Source organism: Ranitomeya imitator, chromosome 9, assembly GCF_032444005.1.
Source record: "Ranitomeya imitator isolate aRanImi1 chromosome 9, aRanImi1.pri, whole genome shotgun sequence".
Classification (NCBI taxonomy): domain Eukaryota; kingdom Metazoa; phylum Chordata; class Amphibia; order Anura; family Dendrobatidae; genus Ranitomeya; species Ranitomeya imitator.
This window is the reverse complement of record NC_091290.1, coordinates 53,591,658-53,612,666: the sequence shown is the minus strand read 5'-3', so window position 1 is coordinate 53,612,666 and position 21,009 is coordinate 53,591,658. Positions and strand designations below refer to the sequence as shown.

General features: G+C 43.5%; 1 protein-coding gene across 4 annotated transcripts in view; it reads left to right on the top strand.

Moving 5' to 3' along the window:
• Positions 1–21,009, top strand: part of BRSK2 (BR serine/threonine kinase 2) — a 171,358-nt gene that overhangs the window by 71,187 nt on the left and 79,162 nt on the right. For all 4 annotated transcript variants that reach the window (XM_069740145.1, XM_069740143.1, XM_069740144.1 and 1 more), the window contains exon 2: positions 20,867–20,961. In XM_069740145.1, the coding sequence (XP_069596246.1) occupies positions 20,867–20,961 (95 nt within the window). The remainder of the gene's footprint in view (positions 1–20,866; positions 20,962–21,009) is intronic.

Here is a 21,009-nt window from a genome sequence, read left to right as displayed (position 1 = left end):
GACTGTTCCTCAAAGCGGGCCTCAGTAGAACAAACACGCTTATTCCTCAAGAATTGGCCAACTGGGATGGCCTTCACCACAGAATAATTGTGTGCTGAGGAGTAATGGAGTAGAGAGTTGACAGATGTCTCCTTACGATACAAATCCGTCTCAATGGATCCATCCTCGGCAACACAAAGGGTGATATCTAGAAAATTAATTCTTGTCTTATCCCAAGAATACGTAAATTTCAAATTAAAAGGGTTGCTGTTCAGGTCCTGCATAAATTTGGATAGGCTGGTCTCGTCACTGCTCCAAATCATGAGTACATCATTGATGTAACTAAACCAGCCCACCACTTGGTCCGCGGCATGTGCTCCATCATCCTGGAAGATAGATCTCTCCCAGTACCCCAGAAATAAATTAGCATCAGACGGAGCACATGCCGCGCCCATAGCAGTCCCCTGCAACTGCAAGAAAAACCTATCTTTAACCCCTTAGTGACAGAGCCAATTTGGTACTTAATGACCGAGCCAATTTTTACAATTCTGACCACTGTCACTTTATGAGGTTATAACTCTGGAACGCTTCAACGGATCCCGCTGATTCTGAGATTGTTTTTTCGTGACATATTGTACTTCATGTTAGTGGTAACATTTCTTCGATATTACTTGCGATTATTTATGAAAAAAAACGGAAATTTTCAAACTTTGTATTTTTATGCCCTTAAATCAGAGAGATATGTCATGAAAAATAGTTAATAAATAACATTTCCCACATGTCTACTTTACATAAGCACAATTTTGGAACCAAAATTTTTTTTTGTTAGGGAGTTACAAGGGTTAAAAGTTGACCAGCAATTTCTCATTTTTACAACACCATTTTTTTTAGGGACCACATCACATTTGAAGTCATTTTGAGGGGTCTATATGATAGAAAATAACGAAGTGTGACACCATTCTAAAAACTACACCCCTCAACGTTCTCAAAACCACATTCAAGAAGTTTATTAACCCTTTACGTGCTTCACAGGAACTGAAACAATGTGGAAGGAAAAAATTAACATTTAGCTTTTTTTTGCAAACATCTTAATTCAGAACCATTTTTTTTATTTTCACAAGTGTAAAAACAGAAATGTAACCATAAATTTTGTTATGCAATTTCTCCTGAATACGCCAATACCCCATATGTGGGGGTAAACCACTGTTTGGGCGCACCGCAGAGCTTGGAAGTGAAGGAGCGCCGTTTGACTTTTTCAATGCAGAATTGGCTGGAATTGAGATCGGACGCCATGTCACGTTTAGAGAGCCCCTGATGTACCTAAACAGTGGAAACCCCCCACAAGTGACACCATTTTGGAAACTAGACCCCTTAAGGAACTTATCTAGATGTGTGGTGAGCACTTTGAACCCTCAAGTGCTTCACGGAAGTTTATAACGTAGAGCCGTGAAAATAAAAAATCGCTTTTGTTTACACAAAAATGATATTTTCGCCCACAAATTCTTATTTTCACAAGGGTAACAGGAGAAATTAGACCACAAAAGTTGTTGTGCAATTTCTCCTGAGTACGTCGATACCCAATATGTGGGGGTAAACCACTGTTTGGGCGCACCGCAGAGCTTGGAAGAGAAGGAGTGCCGTTTTACTTTTTTAATGTAAAATTGGCTGGAATTGAGATTGGACGCCATGTCGCGTTTGGAGAGCCCCTGATGTGCCTAAACAGTGGAAACCCCCCACAAGTGACACCATTTTGGAAACTAGACCCCTTAAGGAACTTATCTAGATGTGTGGTGAGCACTTTGAACCCCCATGTGCTTCACAGACGTTTATAACGTAGAGCCGTGAAAAAAAAAATCACATTTTTTCTACAAAAATGATCTTTTTGCCCCCAAATTTTTATTTTCACAAGGGTAACAGGACAAATTAGACCACAAAAGTTGTTGTGCGATTTCTCCTGAGTACGTTGATACCCAATGTGTGGGGGTAAACCACTGTTTGGGCGCACCGCAGAGCTTGGAAGATTAGGAGTGCCGTTTTACTTTTTCAATGTAGAATTGTCTGGAATTGAGATCGGACGCCATGTCGCGTTTGGAGAGCCCCTGATGTGCCTAAACAGTAGAAATCCCCCACAAGTGACCCCATTTTTGAAACTAGACCCCCCATGGAACTTATCTAGACATGTGGTGAGAACTTTGAATGCCCAAGTGCTTCACAGAAGTTTAGAATGCAGAGTCGTGAAAATAAAAAATATTTTTTTTTCCACAAAAAAAATTTTTTAGCCCCCAAGTTTTTATTTTCACAAGGGTAACAAAAGAAATTGGACCCCAAAAGTTGTTGTCCAATTTGTCCCGAGTATGCTGGTACCCCATATGTGGGGGTAAACCACTGTTTAGGCGCACAGCAGAGCTCGGAAGGAAGGAGCGCCGTTTTGGAATGCAGACTTTGATAGAATGGTCTGCGGGCGTTATGTTGCGTTTGCAGAGCCCCTGATGTACCTAACCAGTAGAAACCCTCCACAAGTGACCCCATTTTGGAAACTAGACCCCCCAAGGAACTTATCTAGATGTGTGGTGAGAACTTTGAATGCCCAGGTGCTTCACAGAAGTTTAGAATGCAGAGTCGTGAAAATAAAAAATATTTTTTTTCCCACAAAAAAAGATATTGTAGCCCCCAAGTTTTTATTTTCACAAGGGTAACAGGAGAAATTGGACCACTAAAGTTGTTGTTTAATTTATCCTGAGTACGCTGATGCCCCATATGTGGGGGTAAACCACTGTTTGGGCGCACGGCAGAGCTCGGAAGTTAAGGAGCCCCGTTTTGGAATGCAGACTTAGATAGAATGGCCTGTGGGCATTATGTTGCGTTTGCAGAGCCCCTGATGTACCTAAACAGTAGTAACCCCCCACAAGTGACCCCGTTTTGGAAACTAGACCCCCCAAGGAACTTATATAGATGTGTGGTGAGAACTTTGAATGCCCAAGTGCTTCACAGAAGTTTATAATGCAGAGTCATAAAAATAAAAAATATTTTTTTTTCCACAAAAAAGATTTTGTAGCCCCCAAGTTTTTATTTTCACAAGAGTAACAGGAGAAATTGGACCCCAGAAGTTGTTGTCCAATTTATCCCGAGTACGCTGATGCCCCATATGTGGGGGTAACCCAATGTTTGGGCGCAGGACAGAGCTCAGAAGGGAGGGAGCACCATTTGACTTTTTGAGTGCAAAATTGGCTGTCGTGTTTGGAGACCCCCTGATGTACCTAAACAGTGGAAACTCCCCAATTCTAGCTCCAACCCTAACCCCAACACACCCCTAACCCTAATCCCAACCCGATCCATAATCCTAATCACTAACCCTAACGATAATCACAACCCTTACCCCAAAACAACCCTAATGTCAACCCTAACCATAACCCTAATCAAAACCCTAATTCCAACACACCCCTAATCCTAATCTCAACCCTATCCTCAAACCTAACCCTAATCCCAATACACCCCTAATCACAACCCTAACCTTCACCCTAATCCCAAACCTAACCCTAATCCCAAGCGTAACCCTAATGACAACCCTAACCCTAATCCAAACCCTAATCCCAACTCTAACCCTAACTTTAGCCCCAACCCTAGCCCTAACTTTAGCCCCAACCCTAACCCTAGCCCTAAGGCTACTTTCACACTTGCATCGTTTGGCATCCGTCGCAATCCGTCGTTTTGGACAAGAAACGGATCCTGCAAATGTACCCGCAGGATGCGTTTTTTGCCCATAGACTTGTATTGCCGACGGATCGTGACGGATGGCCACACGTTGCGTCCGTCGTGCACTGGATCAGTGTTTTGGCGGACCGTCAGCACAAAAAAACGTTCAATGTAACGTTTTTTTGTACGTCGCATCCGCCATTTCTGACCGCGCATGCGTGGCCGTAACTCCGCGCCCTCCTCCCCAGGACATAGATTGGGCAGCGGATGCGTTGAAAAACTACATCCGCTGCCCACGTTGTGCACAATTTTCACAACGTGCGTCGGTATGTCGGGCCGATGCATTGCGACGGCCCCGTACCGACGTAAGTGTGAAAGAAGCCTAACCCTAAATTTAGCCCCAACCCTAACCCTAAATTTAGCCCCAACCCTAACCCTAAATTTAACCCTAACCCTAATCCTAGCCCTAACCCTAGCCCTAACCCTAGCCCTAACCCTAGCCCTAACCCTAGCCCTAACCCTAATTTTAGCCCCAACTGCTCTTCTCCTGCCGGCCGGCAGATGGAGACAGATGGCGGGCGCACTGCGCATGCGCCCGCCATTTTCTTTTTCCCGGCGGCCAGGAGGAGCAGCAGGAGGACCCAGGGACACCGGTGAGTATGATAGGGTCCCCGAATCCCCCTATTTCTCTGTCCTCTGATGTGCGATCACATCAGAGGACAGAGAATTACACTTTGCTTTTTTTTTTTTTTTTTGCAGTCGCCGGTAAACAGTTAATTACCGCGCGATCGCAAAACAGGGGTCGGTAAAACCGACCGCGATCATGCTCTTTGGGGTCTCGGCTACCCCCAGTAGCCGAGACCCCAAAGATTCTCCTGGGGCCGGCCGGCGGGCGCACTGCGCATGTGCCCGCCATTTTGAAGATGGCGGCGCCCATCGGGAGCCACGAGGAGCACTGGGGGAGACAGGTGAGTATCGGGGGGCGATCGGGGACCCCTTTTCTCTGTCCTCTGATGTGCGATCACATCAGAGGACAGAGAAATTAGAAAGAAATCGCGTTTTTTTTTTTTTTTGCAATCGCCGGTAAACGGTTAATTACCGGTGATCGCAAATGCGGGGTCGGTACAAAACCCCCCGAATCATGTTCTCTGGGGTCTCGGCTACCCCCGGCAGCCGAGACCCCGGAGAAAATCCGACTCTGGGGGGCGCTATTTACTTTTTCCACAGCGCCGTTAATTAACGGCGCTGTGGTTTAAGTACCCTTAGCGGCCGCCGTTAAAAGGCGTATCGGCGGTCGCTAAGGGGTTAAAAACAATATGATTATGGGTCAAAATAAATTCTAATAAATCTAACATGAAATCTGAAAAATGTCCATCCCAGTTGGCCGTCTCCAGGAAATAGCGCGCTGCCTTCAAACCATCACTATGTCTGATTGAGGTATATAAAGATTCAATATCTATGGTAACTAAAAGCATGCCCGCCTCGAGGAACAGGCCGTCGACCTTCGTCAGTACATCAGTAGTGTCTCTGACATAGGAGAGAAGAGTCTCCACGAGTGGTTTGAGATAACTCGACTGAGCTGAGCATGCATGTCCTAGAAGAATAGAAGATAAGTGCACATTCAGCCGTCAGCTATTGAAGGTGTATGGGCACCACCAAAGGGCTGTCCAATTTAGAGACCCATGTTCATATACTATAGCAGGGTATAGTAGCAGTCCCATGGTCAGGAGCCTTCTCTCTTGACCGCCATGAAGATCATCTACAATGAGCATCTTGCACTCTGGATGACCGCTCCTGATCCGGGGGGTCCTAAACTAGGGAATTATACACTTTAATAGATACTCATACTGTAGACTCCATTACAGTCAGAGCACTGGACCCAACACAATCCATCTACCTAAACTCATCATGCGTCATGGTAGCCTGCAGTCCCATGTAAAACAGATGGCGATATCACCTTCATTTTTTCCAAATGACAAACGTAATTTCTCATTGCAGAATTGTTATACGTGTACTCTGTATGCGAATGGGTCTTCGGTGGGTGAAATTACTCCTTGTACTGGGAGCATTCAGAGCTTGGCCATTATTGATACGTATTTCCCACCCACTCGGATCAGCAATGATGAGTAAAGGGTCAGGGTGGGAGTCATTTGTATTTCAATCATTGCCCCCTGGGCAGAGACAATGCATCATTCTGTGAGCGACTCCATTTTCTATGTTCTCTTATGTTATTTAATATTTGGGGATCAAATATACATGTAAAACTCTCAAATGAATTTATGCGTTAAATTATGAATTCAATTATTACAGCGGCTTCAATAATTCACATAATTGATGGAGAACCCTTAACTTAATACTGAGAATTATTTTATTACTCATTTTTCTTCCTGCACAATGCATGAGTGATGATTTTTTTTCAGTTGTCATTGCTTGGTCTAAAAAAAAATATAGCAGAAAGGATTTTGCTCCAGGCACTAAGAAAAGGTCTTTCTAGGTGCATGGAGAAGGACTGATGAGCTGCCGCCGGCCGATACAATTAGCTGCAGCATGCTTGAATTAAAGAGGTCAATGGAAGGGAGTGTGACTGCAGGGTCCGAAAACTCAGGAGCCGATTATAGTCTCTAACCCTAGCGGCTGTGGTACAAATGTATCCCCAGAATGCATCTATCTATGTATCTATTATCTATCATCTATCAATTATCTACCTATCTATCATCTATCTATCTATCATCTATCTATCTATTATCTATATATCTATCTATTATCTATCACTGTATCAATCTATCTATCACTGTATCAATCTATCAATCAATCTATCTATTTTCTATCTATCTATTATCTATCATCTATCTAACTATCATCTCTCTGTTTTCTATCTATCTATCTATCTATCTATCTGCACTATGTGCAGAATTATTAGGCAAGTTGTATTTTGATCACATGATACTTTTTATACATGTTGTCCTACTCCAAGCTGTTCAGGCTTGAGAGCCAACTACCAATTAAGTAAATCAGGTGATGTGCATCTCTGTAATGAGGAGGGGTGTTGTCTAATGACATCAAAACCCTATATAAGGTGTGCATAATTATTAGGCAACCTCCTTTCCTTTGGCAAAATGGGTCAGAAGAGAGATTTGACGGGCGCTGAAAAGTCCAAAATTGTGAGATGTCTGGAAGAGGGATGCAGCAGTCTCAAAATTGCCAAACTTTTGAAGCGCGATCACCGAACAATCAAGCGTTTCATGGCAAATAGCCAACAGGGTCGCAAGAAGCGTGTTGGGCAAAAAAGGCGCAAAATAACTGCCCATGAATCGAGGAAAATCAAGCGTGAAGCTGCCAAGATGCCATTTGCCACCAGTTTTGCCATATTTCAGAGCTGCAACGTTACTGGAGTAACAAAAAGCACAAGGTGTGCGATACTCAGGGACATGGCCAAGGTAAGGAAGGCTGAAAACGACCAACAAGAAACATACAATAAAACATCAAGACTGGGCCGAGAAATATCTTAAGACTGACTTTTCAAAGGTTTTATGGACTGATGAAATGAGAGTGACTCTTGATGGGCAGATGGATGGGCCAGAGGCTGGATCAGTAAAGGGCAGAGAGCTCCACTCCAACTCAGACGCCAGCAAGGTGGAGGTGGAGTACTGGTATGGGCTGGTATCATCAAAGATGAACTTGTGGGACCTTTTCAGGTTGAGGATGGAGTGAAGCTCAACTCCCAGACCTACTGCCAGTTTCTGGAAGACAACTTCTTCAAGCAGTGGTACAGGAAAAAGTCAGTATCGTTCAAGAAAAACATGATTTTCATGCAGGACAATGCTCCATCACATGCCTCCAACTACTCCACAGCGTGGCTGGCCAGGAAAGGTCTCAAAGAAGAAAAAATAATGACATGGCCCCCTTGTTCACCTGATCTAAAACCCATAGAGAACCTGTGGTTCCTCATAAAATGTGAGATCTACAGGGAAGGAAAACAGTCCACCTCTCGGAACAGTGTCTGGGAGGCTGTGGTGGCTGCTGCATGCAATGTTGATCGTAAACAGATCAAGCATCTGACAGAATCTATGGATGGAGGCTGCTGAGTGTCATCATAAAGAAAGGTGGCTATATTGGTCACTAATATTTGGGGGTTTTGTTTTTCCGTGTCAGAAATGTTTATTTCTACATTTTGTGCAGTTATATTGGTTTACCTGGTGAAAATAAACAAGTGAGATGGGAATATATTTGGTTTTTATTAAGTTGCCTAATAATTCTGCACAGTAATAGTTACCCGCACAAACAGATATCCTCCTAAGATAGCCAATTCTAAAAAAAAAAACACTCCAACTTCCAAAAATATTAAGCTTTGATATTAATGAGTCTTTTGGGTTGATTGAGAACATAGTTGTTGATCAATAATAAAAATAATCCTCTAAAATACAACTTGCCTAATAATCTGAACACAGTGTATTATATGTCTCTCTATCTATCTTATATCTGTCTATTAGTTCTCTCTAGCTACAAGTGCTTCTCACAAAATTAGAATATCATCAAAAAGTTAATTTATTTCAGTTCTTCAATACAAAAAGTGAAACTCATATATTATATAAAGTAATTACAGACAGAGTGATCTATTTCAAGTGTTTATTTCTGTTAAAGGGAACCTGTCACCCCCTCAGATGTTTTTAACTGAAAGAGCCACCTTGTGCTGCACTAATGCTGCATTCTGACATAAATGAAATGTCATGAAATAACAGCGCAGGCGCAGAGGACGCTACTCAAGGAAAGAGGAGGCGGCGCCCGGCGCACAGAGGCCATGAGTGACAGATGTGAGGTGTCTGGATTAAGGGGAGAGACGTGCCCCCCGGACGATTTCACAGGTATGAGGGACAAATTTCAAAAGCGATTATCGCAGCAGTGCCAGGGACCCGAACTAAAAGAGTCACCTTGTCAGAATGCAGCACAAGGTGGCTCTTTTAGTTAAAAACGCATTTTTGAACCTCCACCTTATTTGACTGTAGGTACCGTGTTCTGTTTCTTTTAGGCCTCAATCCATTTTCGGTAATGACTAGAGGATGTGCTTTACCAAAGAAGCTCTATCTTGGGCTCATCTGTCCACAACATGCTCTTCCAGAAAGATTTTGGCTTACTCATGTACATTTTGGCAAACTGCAGTCTAGCATTATTATGTCTCTGTGTCAGCAGTGCTGTCCTCCTGGGTCACTGACACTGATGCACCCTGAGCCTGCAGGACAGCTGAATTTCTTTAGAACTTGATGATGGCTGCTTATCCACCCTCCTCACTATCCTGCGTTGCAACCCTTCATAATTTTTTTGTCTGCCTTTCACATTTACAGAGATTAGCTGTCATGTGCCGGAAAAGGTGCGGGCTCATCGCTGGAGGCCACACGAAACAGGAGGAGGCACCCAATGACGGACACTGCACGTCTTTTGGGGTTAATCTTGAAAGATAGAGCCTGCCTAAGTAATAGTACGTGATTGGGTTACATTATTTGTTCCAATACACACAAATAAAATAAAAATGTATATAACAAAACATAAATCAAACCAACAAGTCCTCAATCAGTAAGAGCGCCCATGAGCAAGGGCCCACACTTCCTACTAGTTTAACAATACAACCTTATTTCTCATGCCCCATAATCAAGAAAGAGGCACAAGAAAAAATCTCCGGAAGTTGACACAAAAATATTTTAAAAAACTACAATAGTTTATTAATTTATTCAAAACATGATTAAAAAATGTTCAGGAACATAACAAATACTGGAAAAAAAGGAAGGGTGGTCGGCCGAGCGTTCCTGTGTTTGAGGTGGTTGGGAGAGATGGTCTAACCGAACATCTAGCTGATGTTGGCTAACCGAATGTGTGATCGGGCCTTGAGAACATCCTGTATGGCTACACTCTTTTGAGTAATGCATACACTTTAAATGTAAACTTCTCACAAGGCAAATAAGGGTATGTTCACACCATGTTTCTTCCCGTGGATTTTTATCCAGAAATTGCACATTTCTGTGCCAAAATGCACTTCAGAAAATGCTTAAAAAGCGCACCAATTGGTTTCAAGAAAGTTTTCCAACCCTCTAAAATAAAGGGTCATGTCACTTCTAGAAGCAGATTCCAGATTCACCCCTTCGACTGCGGCTGATCCTTGTGCACAACCACAAAACTGAAAATCCGCAGCAGAATTCTAAAGTTCTGCTTCCGATTTTTGCCACGGATTCTGGAAAATATATAGTATAGAAATATTTTCATATTGTCCTGATAAAAAAAAAAATAGCTTAATACCCAGAGTCTTCTTTTTGTATTACTTTATGAAAATGTTTTTGTTAATCTTACATGGCTTGCAAAAAAATGAATCAGTGCCAAATTCATTAATGGCAGTCTGTTGCTTCGATGTGACTATTGGCTCTAGATTCTCGATTTATGACGGATCTTGATAAATAAAGAACTGAGGTTTGCGTCTTATGGGAAAAGTGGGTTTTGCATTGGGGTCATGAACATCTCAAGCTCATATAAAACACTTGAGCAAGGAAAGTATATAAAATATTATTATATAGGAAGCAATTAAAGAAATAAAGAGCTAAGATAAGGACATTCAGATGTTAACCCATAGCACTTTTCATGTTGAAGCCAAGTAAACGCTAGTATTTCATTAGGACGGTAAATCAAAGGCTTTCTTAAGCCTGCGGTACATGGGTATGGGAATTCTAGACAATTAGATCCTTTTATAGGTGTATTTTGCCAAAGGCAAGGAACATCGACTGCACTTGCATCATTGGTTTGTCTGTTTCTGTATATTTAACAAGCAGGCTCCGGTGCCAAGCGTCATTGTAGTATTCCGTATTCCGCAGTGCATACTAAAGCGGAAAAAACACCTAGATATAACAGTATACAAGACACCTCATGGAAGCTAGGCAAAGAACATAGTCACCTAAAATAAGAAGACGAGGAAGCTCGAGTCCTTCAGACGTCCTCTATGATGGCTTGTAATACTCTTCTCGGATGTTTCTTGGTTGTATTAACGTTGTATTTCCAAAAGTGAAATCCGTAATGGCAGCAAAAGTTACAACGTGATTTGTTGCTACCCACATTTCCACAGATCCCGAGTGGCAGGCTCATCAGCATTATTCAGCCTCATTCAGACATCCGTTTGTCATTCTATCCGTTTTTTTTCATGGATAAAAGATGTATACATCTTAGTCAATTTCCATTTTGAGGTATCTTTTCTTTTTGTAGACCGATTGTCTGTGGCACCCTTCTTCGCCGGCATGTGACCGCTCCTTTCGGCGATTCAGCTGTTTTTGCTGACGTCAGGGCAGCAGAGCAGCAGCTTCTTTTCTGCTCTTCTCTGTTGACAGGGTTGGATTACCGACATCATGCTGATTGAGAGCCGGCTCCCTACTGCCTTTGTGGTGGAGCTGGCTGTTGATCAGTGTGACACCAGCAGGCACGCCCCGTCGACAGAGGAGCCCGGAAAAAGAAAAGCTGCTCTGTTGACAGGGAGCAGCTGAATCACCGGCAGGAGCAGTCAGTGACTGCTCTGTGCTGGCGAAAAAATAGCGCAGATCACAAGCAGGTAGTTAGCAACCTCCCCCCACTACTCGCTGCCATGAAAAAGATAACTACAGTAAGTTCTCCAAATCTGCCAAAAAAACTCATCCCGCCTCATTAATCAAAGCTCCCCTGACTTCTGCCTTCTGATAGGCTGGGTGGGGGATGGGAGATGGCTATCTCCAATATTCAATTAAAATGTCCGTCCCTTTTGATGTCATTATATTATATTATTATTACATTATACTCTCCTCCCTTACCTTCGCCTACTTCTGAACCCACTTTCCCACAGACTTCTTTCCTGCCCCAAACCCCGTCACATTGGCCTCCCTTTTATGCCTAAGTATGGCTGCTTTGGACATTGCGATCCGAACTTGGGCGTGAATGTCGGAGATACAAAACCAGCATATCAACTCCAGATCAGTCACGTGCGCAAATGTGGACATGATTGTCCACGTGTCCTCCTCCTACGTATTGTGGACGGATGCAGTGGCTGCCATCTATTGCATGCACTATTATGGTCTTGAAAATGGACTAAAGTAGGGCATAGGATGAACAAGGCATCAAGGTTCTTCCTGGAGTGCTGCAATGAGACGGGTTATATTGAACTAATAGGTAATACACTATGAATCGTGAGAAATGCTGCATTTGTGACATATTGAAGTGTTTTCTACTTTAGGAAAATGCTCCTCTTAATAGCACATACAGCGCTTATCTTACGTAAAACTTCATAATTGTTTCTTACATCCAGAAAGGGATTAATGAATAATCTGTAGCTCCAGGCCTGGTTCATAAACATGCCCATCATATTCGGTGTATTAAATATTAATGTGATATTTGTCTATTTTTATCTGTGGCAACTGTATTTGTCAAGGAGAAAATGTATTGTTTGACTGTCTTTCAGTAAAAGTCTTGTGCTGACATGTCTATAAAATCCAGGGATGGACATTTTTTATCAGCCGATTAAGCCTATTCTGTAGCCACTTGGCTTCTTTAGTGATTAATTATAAAAACTTTCTAGAAAAAAAGTTATAAAGTCACAGTTTGTTAGATGATAACCTTGTAAAGTCCGTGGTCGTCTAGCTCCTGGGATTTGCCTCGTTTATCCTTATCCTGCCCCTTGCTGAGTGGCCCGTGTACAGATGGAATTCGTAGAGGCTTATCCTTATAGCATTGTGCCCGTCACCTGAAAACCATTACGTGATGGCCATTGTAGATGGCGGTAGTGTAGTGACCCAAGGGGCAACCTAGAGCATTCCCCTCTGCTGCTAAATGTCCAATGACTTCTGCACCTCAGAGAGACCACTCCTGGGGCTCTTCTGCACCTCAGAGAGACCACTCCTGGGGCTCTTCTGCACCTCAGAGAGGCCACTCCTGGGGCTCTTCTGCACCTCAGAGAGGCCACTCCTGGGGCTCTTCTGCACCTCAGAGAGGCCACTCCTGGGGCTCTTCTGCACCTCAGAGAGGCCACTCCTGGGGGTCTTCTGCACCTCAGAGAGGCCACTCCTGGGGCTCTTCTGCACCTCAGAGAGGCCACTCCTGGGGCTCTTCTGCACCTCAGAGAGGCCACTCCTGGGGCTCTTCTGCACCTCAGAGAGGCCACTCCTGGGGCTCTTCTGCACCTCAGAGAGGCCACTCCTGGGGCTCTTCTGCACCTCAGAGAGGCCACTCCTGGGGCTCTTCTGCACCTCAGAGAGACCACTCCTGGGGCTCTTCTGCACCTCAGAGAGACCACTCCTGGGGCTCTTCTGCACCTCAGAGAGGCCACTCCTGGGGCTCTTCTGCACCTCAGAGAGACCACTCCTGGGGCTCTTCTGCACCTCAGAGATGCCACTCCTGGGGCTCTTCTGCACCTCAGAGAGACCACTCCTGGGGCTCTTCTGCACCTCAGAGAGGCCACTCCTGGGGCTCTTCTGCACCTCAGAGAGGCCACTCCTGGGCCTCTTCTGCACCTCAGAGAGACCACTCCTGGGGCTCTTCTGCACCTCAGAGAGACCACTCCTGGGGCTCTTCTGCACCTCAGAGAGGCCACTCCTGGGGCTCTTCTGCACCTCAGAGAGGCCACTCCTGGGGCTCTTCTGCACCTCAGAGAGGCCACTCCTGGGGCTCTTCTGCACCTCAGAGAGACCACTCCTGGGGCTCTTCTGCACCTCAGAGAGACCACTCCTGGGGCTCTTCTGCACCTCAGAGAGGCCACTCCTGGGGCTCTTCTGCACCTCAGAGAGGCCACTCCTGGGGCTCTTCTGCACCTCAGAGAGGCCACTCCTGGGGCTCTTCTGCACCTCAGAGAGACCACTCCTGGGGCTGTTCTGCACCTCAGGCTTCCAGACCTTGTAGCTTCAATCCCTGAGGTCACCGTTGCCTGTAAGATGACTACATAAGCCACCCTGTCCCTTACCAAACCTTATGATGAGAACACGTGCTACACTTACATGTTAGCCAGAAGACCAGTGGTGCACAACATCCACCACAAATACCATACAGATCCCAAGCACTTTATGGCCCGTGATAGTTTATCAGTGGATATTTTCTGATACTACATTTTTATTGGTTATAATATGTAGATTTATGGTGTGGTGGCATTTAAAAATGAAACATTACCTCCGTATCCCTGCAGAATTGCCATTCCAGACCTGAAGGGGAAAGGCTAATTCTTTGCAGGTGTCATAAGGGTGTCACGTACCCCTGGAAGACCTGGAGTTAGACGGTCATGCCGGGTAATGATGGGATTTGTGTCCCATATTAAATGGATTTAGTTTCTTCTGGTGCTGAAGAGGTTAACAACCCTTTCTATGCTGGTCATAACCATGCAGCTCTATTTCAGCTGCTTCTGATTTGGTCATTACCTCTTCCTATAAAAATTGGCCAGACCTTCTTGTCTCTGCCGGTGAAAGATTTGATTTCCTGTGCTGTGTGCTAAAGCTAAGTAAAATAGTAACATAGTTATTAAGGTTGAAGGAAGACTTTATGTCCATCTAGTTCAACCCATAGCCTAACCTAACATGCCCTAACATGTTGATCCAGAGGGAGGCAAAAAAAAACCATGTGGCAAAGAGTAAGCTCCACCTTGGGGAAAAAAATTCCTTCCCAACTCCACATACGGCAATCAGACTAGTTCCCTAGATCAACGCCCTATCAAGGAATCTAGTGTATATAACATGTAACATTATACTTTTCCAGAAAGGCATCCAGTCCCTTCTTAAATTTAAGTAATGAATCACTGATTACAACATCATACAGCAGAGAGTTCCATAGTCTCACTGCTCTTACAGTAAAGAATCCACGTCTGTTATTATGCTTAAACCTTCTTTCCTCCAGACGTAGAGGATGACCTCCTTGTCCCTGTTTCAGGTCTATGATTAAAAAGATCATCAGAAAGGTCTTTGTACTGTGGTTGGAGTAGAGTTGTAGTAGTGATCTGTGGTTTGCTGTAGTACGTGTGTGTTCATCCCCTGGTCCCATTTAGTTTATTCCTCCCTGTCCCTATCCTCTTCCCTATTGTTGGTTAGTGCTTCTGTATGATAGACGTTTTTTGTTATCCTTGTTTTGTCTTTGTGTCTTGTTTACCTTACATGCCTCATGGGGTGTGGGAGGGGACAGATCCGGGTTTAACAGAAGTCTAATAAGGTCAGAGACTCGGGCCTCTCTACCTTCAAGAGTACCCCGGGACAGAGATAGTGTCCCAGGGACAGTTTGAGGCCCCCCTTCCTTACCGAAGACCGTCACAGTGTCACAGTAAGATGAACTAAAATTAACATTTTGCATGGTCCCTCTTGATGAATAAATGTATTTTTTTAAGGATTGTTCATAAAGATGTGATTGTACGTTATCACATTTTTTGGGTCACTTATTTTGAGTCCATTTCTCTCCTGCACTTGCCATATACCCTCTCTGTGCTCCTGATATTCCCTTATGTGATCTCCATCCTCATCTTCCGTTTCCTCCACTTTCATGATTCCGTCATCTGTTCACTCTTTTCTAATGCTGCTACTTCTTCCCTTCCCGGCTTCCCATTAGGACTTTTCATGTCTCATCTTCCATTATTTTTTCATGGCTTACTTCCTCTCCTCTGTCCCAGGGGCTGCTGTTATATGGCACCCTCCGCAGCATCCGGCTACATCAGCATTTCATTACTCATCATCCCACTGACATAAGAGTATTCGGTGTTTAGGGCCAGAAGACCTCAGGCCCCGGCTCAGCTTGGAATACAGACCAATTACGTAAAGCCGTACCTGTGAATTAGACCGCGTGCGTGTCTTTAATGTGTAGGTTCACGTCTCGCCACGTAGACGCGTAGATACATCTACATTCGTTTTGCACCGTGAATATGTAAAATGCGTCAGCTCCGAACAATCTCTAATAACAGATATGAGGACGTCCTTTCAATATCATTTTTGGATGAGGATTTCCCGTGCACACTGTGGGCAGAGTAGATCTGACGTGTTGGGTTTTTCTGAACAAGTCATCGGTAGGCAGTAAAATAATCTGCTCGGGACTTGATATGTGAGGGCCACTTTTCCGCACGTCTTTGCCAAGGCTCATTACTGGCTATGTGAGCGCTGGCACTTACTTCTAATGAGACAATGTACGTTGTCTAGCTGTGAGCATATGTTCCTTTATTAGGATGGGCAGGTATTCAGGGCTTTGGCTCTAGCTTTGGCACTCAATAGGGGGGCCCAGCGTCTCTGTGGTTGCCATGTTATACACCATCACCTCAGCCGCCCCCTTTCGAGCGAGTGCTGCTTCTTACATCTTCACAGCTGTGGGGACAAGTCGGGTGATTGTAGGGGACATCATCTGAGTGCCAAGAACGTAATTCCTCCTTCATCTGGAGGACACAAGATCACACGGTGAACAATCAGCATTTTCTTTCTGTATTAACCCCCTGAAGCTTTGGTTTTATCACAAATGGCCCGTATTCACACATGCAGCTACAAGGCTTTTGGTTTGTGCAGAAGACCAAAAACAAGAGGTCAATGATCTTCTGAACTTCTTAGGTGGCCATGTCAATCCTGATGTACGTGATCATCATCTCGTCTCTTTCTGGGGAATCTCTTTAATGGATGATCGAGACTTTCTGTAGAACCAATATGTTCTGATCATCCAGAGTTTAAAGAGAATCTGTCTGCTATGTACTCTGAGAGCACCATGATGTAGAGGAAGAGACCTTGATTCCAGTAATGTGTCACTTACTAGACTGTGTTTTGCTGTTTCAGTAAAATCATTGTTTTAGCAGCAGTAGGCTATGGTTATAGGACTAGGTGTCACGTGCCAGCTAGTCCTCCTGCTCTGTGTAACTCTGTGTTGGCGGAGTTATACAGGGCTCAGCATTCCGAGCTCTGCTAGATCTGCAGCAGACAAAACTGTGAGTGTATCACAACTGAGTGAAATATTGCTGGAAGCAAAGTCTTTGTCCCTACATGATACTGCTGTCAGATCACACTGCAAAAAAAAAATTGCTGACAGATTCCTTTCAAAAAGTCCAGCGTCACTGCTTTCATTGTGAAAAAAATCTTTTTTCTTTTTTTTTGCAAAAATGCAAGAGGATAAACAAACAAATTAACTTGCATACAAAAAAGCAATGCATTTGGAACAAAAGTCCAAGTCGAATTTCAAATAAAATGTATTTTTTAATAACGTTTAATTAATGTGTTGCCTTTTGGTATGCAAGAGAAGTGTTTTGATTATCCTCTTGCATTGTTAAATAAATCAAGGATTTTCCACATTGCAAGCAGTGATGCTGCATTTTTCTTTAACTCTGAGTGATCTGAGCTTTCATGGGCTTCCGTAGACCCGAAGAAACCGGAAAATTGCAAACATGGTGCGCTTTTGCTTCTCTTTTTCTTTTTATGCAGCCAATATGCTCTATACATTTTCTCTTCATGTCCAAGATGATCATCTCCCTCTGGATCCCACTAGTACTCCTATCTCTATGTGATGGGCCTTGATGCCTCCATCTTATTCCACATTCCGCTCCCTCGTTGATGTTAAAGGGGACCGGTCACCAATACAAAAGTGATCAGTTTCTGCTCTCAGTTTTTTTCTGCTGCTCCCCTGTGTACTCTGTTTTTGTCTTTTGTTAAATCCGTCATACAGTTCCAGAGATATGGGCCTTTTTATTTAGTGCTACTGTTTATGGTCCTTCCAAGGAGGCGTGGCCCACAGGGTAATTATGCAGAGCAGCCTAAAGACACGCCCCCAGGGAACCCTGTAAGCCACGCCTCCTTAGTAAAGGCTATAAAAATCAGCACTAAATTAAAAAGCTCCATATCTCTGGAACCATTGGTTAGATTTACGAAAAAAACCTGGAAGCAGCGGGAACAAAATAAGAGCAAAAACTGTCTTTTTTTTTTTTTTTACTTTGAAGGGGTTACCCATCCCTGGCGTCAAATTTTTTTTCTTTAAGTGGATGCTAAAAATGCATTTTTTTGCAGTTTGGTTTCATTCAAAATATTGCATTGTTTGACTTTTACAGACTTTCTATTTCCCTGTAGCTACAAAATACTGACAAGAGAAATTCTCCTACTGGACCATCAAAACGAGGTCACTGATGGATTCTCAGTTACCTCATTCTGCAGCCAGCGATACTGCAACAAAGAGTCGACTGAAGATAAACAGTACAACATTGTTAATGAATACCAATTACCAAAATGATTTTTACCCCAAAATACATACAAAAAATACTGTTTCCAAAGGTGAACAACCCCCTTTAACCCTGTCCCAGTTTTTGCCCATATTAGTCCATGTTCAGTGTTGGGCGAGTTTTTTTACATCAGTATTTGTAGCCAAAACCAGGAGTGGGTGATAAATACAGAAGTGGTGCGTATGTTTCTATTACACTTTTCCTCAGATTGTTCTACTCCTGGTTTTGGCTACAAATACTGAGGTAAAATACTGACCAAATCCTGAACGTGTGAACGTGGCTTTAGTCTGAGACCTTGATTGTCCTCCGCTCACCTTTCACTACCAGGGCCTTACAGGATAATATCTTTTCCTACTTCTCTGCACCTTCCAGCCTTCATCTCCATGCTCCTCTTCCTTGTACAGCCTCCATGGCCTACTTTCTCTTTACTCCTTTCCCAGGAGCACACTCTGTCCTGCCGCCTGTGACTAACTTCAAAGAGTGCGATATGGGACCCCCTCCCACACACAGCTTCCGCCACTCCCGCCAGCCCCCAACCAACATCATCCCCTGAGTCTTCATTACCAGCAATCATGCCAATTAGCGCTACCATTGCTTTATTTCTGGAGCCTGGGGGAGAATGTGTATACCGCGTAGGGTGTAAATTTTGTATAGATAGTAATAATATTACTCCCTGTTGCACCACCTAACTTAGATTTTCGGCTCATCCTCATAGAATGTAAGAAACCATTCTTTACATTTAATTTTTCATTCCACAAAACCCTATTTAACTTGGTTAACCCATTGATCATTTCTACGGATATTGACTGAGACGCTGAAATAACTTTGTGACTTACGGATAATGATGTAGAAGCTTAATATATTCTAGAATGCGTAGGATGCATTCATTCCTCACTGGTGACCTGAGGTGAAGATTCGCCTGCAGCCTTTCATCCTCATAGTCCTGGGATGAGATTACGCCCCATCGCTGTACCTATAACCTGAATATCAAATATCATATATCATGACCACCAGGAGAAGGTGCCTCAACTAGAACTTTCGACATTGTATCAGATACTCATTTTTGCTGAAACTTATAATATTTGTACGTTAAATGATATAGAGTTATAATAATTCCTGTATGCACTCGTGCAGATGACCATTTTGTCAGATCAATGTTATTCTATGGAGAAATGCACATGTCCGCGTTGTGCCCAATTTGCTTCCAATAGTCGACCTTCACTCAGGCATGCAAGCCAATGATTCTGTTAAAAATTTTTTATTGAACTTGGATGACATCTGAGTGCAGTCCAATTTTAATGGACTGAGAGAATGGAGAAGATGGAGACATTTTTGTTTTCCATTATTTCCGCATCTGAAAAAAATCGAATCACACTCTAATCAGAGATTGATCAGTGTGATTAGCATAATCGACCCGATTCTCTCAGATGTGAGAAAATATGCTGGTGTGACCCTAGCCTATGTCGGATAAATGTTGGCGGTGTGAGGGGCAATGGCACATATTTGGTGGTCCTGTCTGGTTTTGGAAGCTTTTTTTTTGGAGGGGGGGAGGGGGAGAGGCGGATTTGGATTATTTAGGTGATTTGGGGATTTCAATCCCTGGGGACCCTGCAGCATTTATACTTTTTATATATATGCTATGACCAGACTTGGTTATAAAAACACCTTTGTTGCATCATCTCGTCCAGGCAGCTAAAACAGTAATTCCTCATCACTGGAATTTTGTAGACCCTCCATTATTAGAGGAACGGTGTTCGAAAGGAGCATATAGAGATCTGATCGTCCAAACTCAGGGGAGGTGAATACGTGCCCCACTAAATGATTTCACTGGGAGGACCTTTAATCTATATACCATATATATCAGTGGGTCTGACAGTTTAGAGGTGGGGAACCTCAGGCCCCAGGGCCATTAAGAGCCCTCGATGACCTTTTATCAGGCCCCCGGGCAGATTCTCAGGGACCGAATTCTTGGGCAGGTAGCTGTATTTTGATTACAACCAGCTCATTAATTTGTGCTCTGTTAGCACACACATAGTGTTCATTACTGAACATTGAAGTACATGTAATGATGTACAATAACAAATTGTATTGTGGTACCGTGTTAGCCAGAAAAATCGATGTGAATACTTTTCTGCCCAATGATGACAGAAGTATTCTGGGAGTAATACCTTTATTGGCTAACCAGAAAATAATATGTTTGCAAGCTTTCAGAGCACAGAGGCTCCTTCTTCAGGCAAGATTACAACTTGCCTGAAGAAGGAGCCACTGTGCTCAGAAAGCTTGCAAACATATTATTTTCTGGTTAGCCAGTAAAGGTATCACTCCCAGAATACTTCTGTCATCATTGGGCAGAAAAGTATTCACATCGAAGTTCATGTAATGAAAGATTACGTCCTGAAACCAGTACCAGAGTCAGGATGTACTGTGTGGGCGGAGTTTGTACGGCCCCCGAAGGATGATATAAATATCCAAATGGCCCTTGGCAGAAAAAAGATTCCCCACCCTTGCTTTACATAGACCTCTACTGTGCTGCAAAGTGAGCAGCTGCAAAACATCAGCCAATAACAGTGACATAGACTTCTACTGTGCCACAAAGTGAGCAGCTGCAAAACATCAGCCAATAACAGTGGCCTAGACTTCTACTGTGCCACAAAGTGAGCAGCTGCAAAACATCAGCCAATAACAGTGGTATAGACTTCTACTGTGCCACAAAGTGAGCAGCTGCAAAACATCAGCCAATAACAGTGGCCTAGACTTCTACTGTGCCACAAAGTGAGCAGCTGCAAAACATCAGCAGCTGAATGTACACTATTCGCTGCTGCAACTACTCTTACATCGATTACTTCCACTACCTGAACGTGCCACCCTCTTGCACTGGACATGTCTCTTAACCATAAAATACCTTAAATTTTTTTTAGAAATACCATTATAATATTGATATTTTTCGTGAACATACATTTAATCCATCTGTAATCATATACATTTTGTCTTCACTTACAGGTCTCGTGAAACTTGGGATCCACTGTGTAACGTGTCAAAAGGTTGCCATCAAAATTGTTAATCGGGAGAAGCTCAGTGAGTCTGTGTTAATGAAGGTAATTTATGAAAGATGTGAAATGATATCTACTTGCGTTCACATCTGG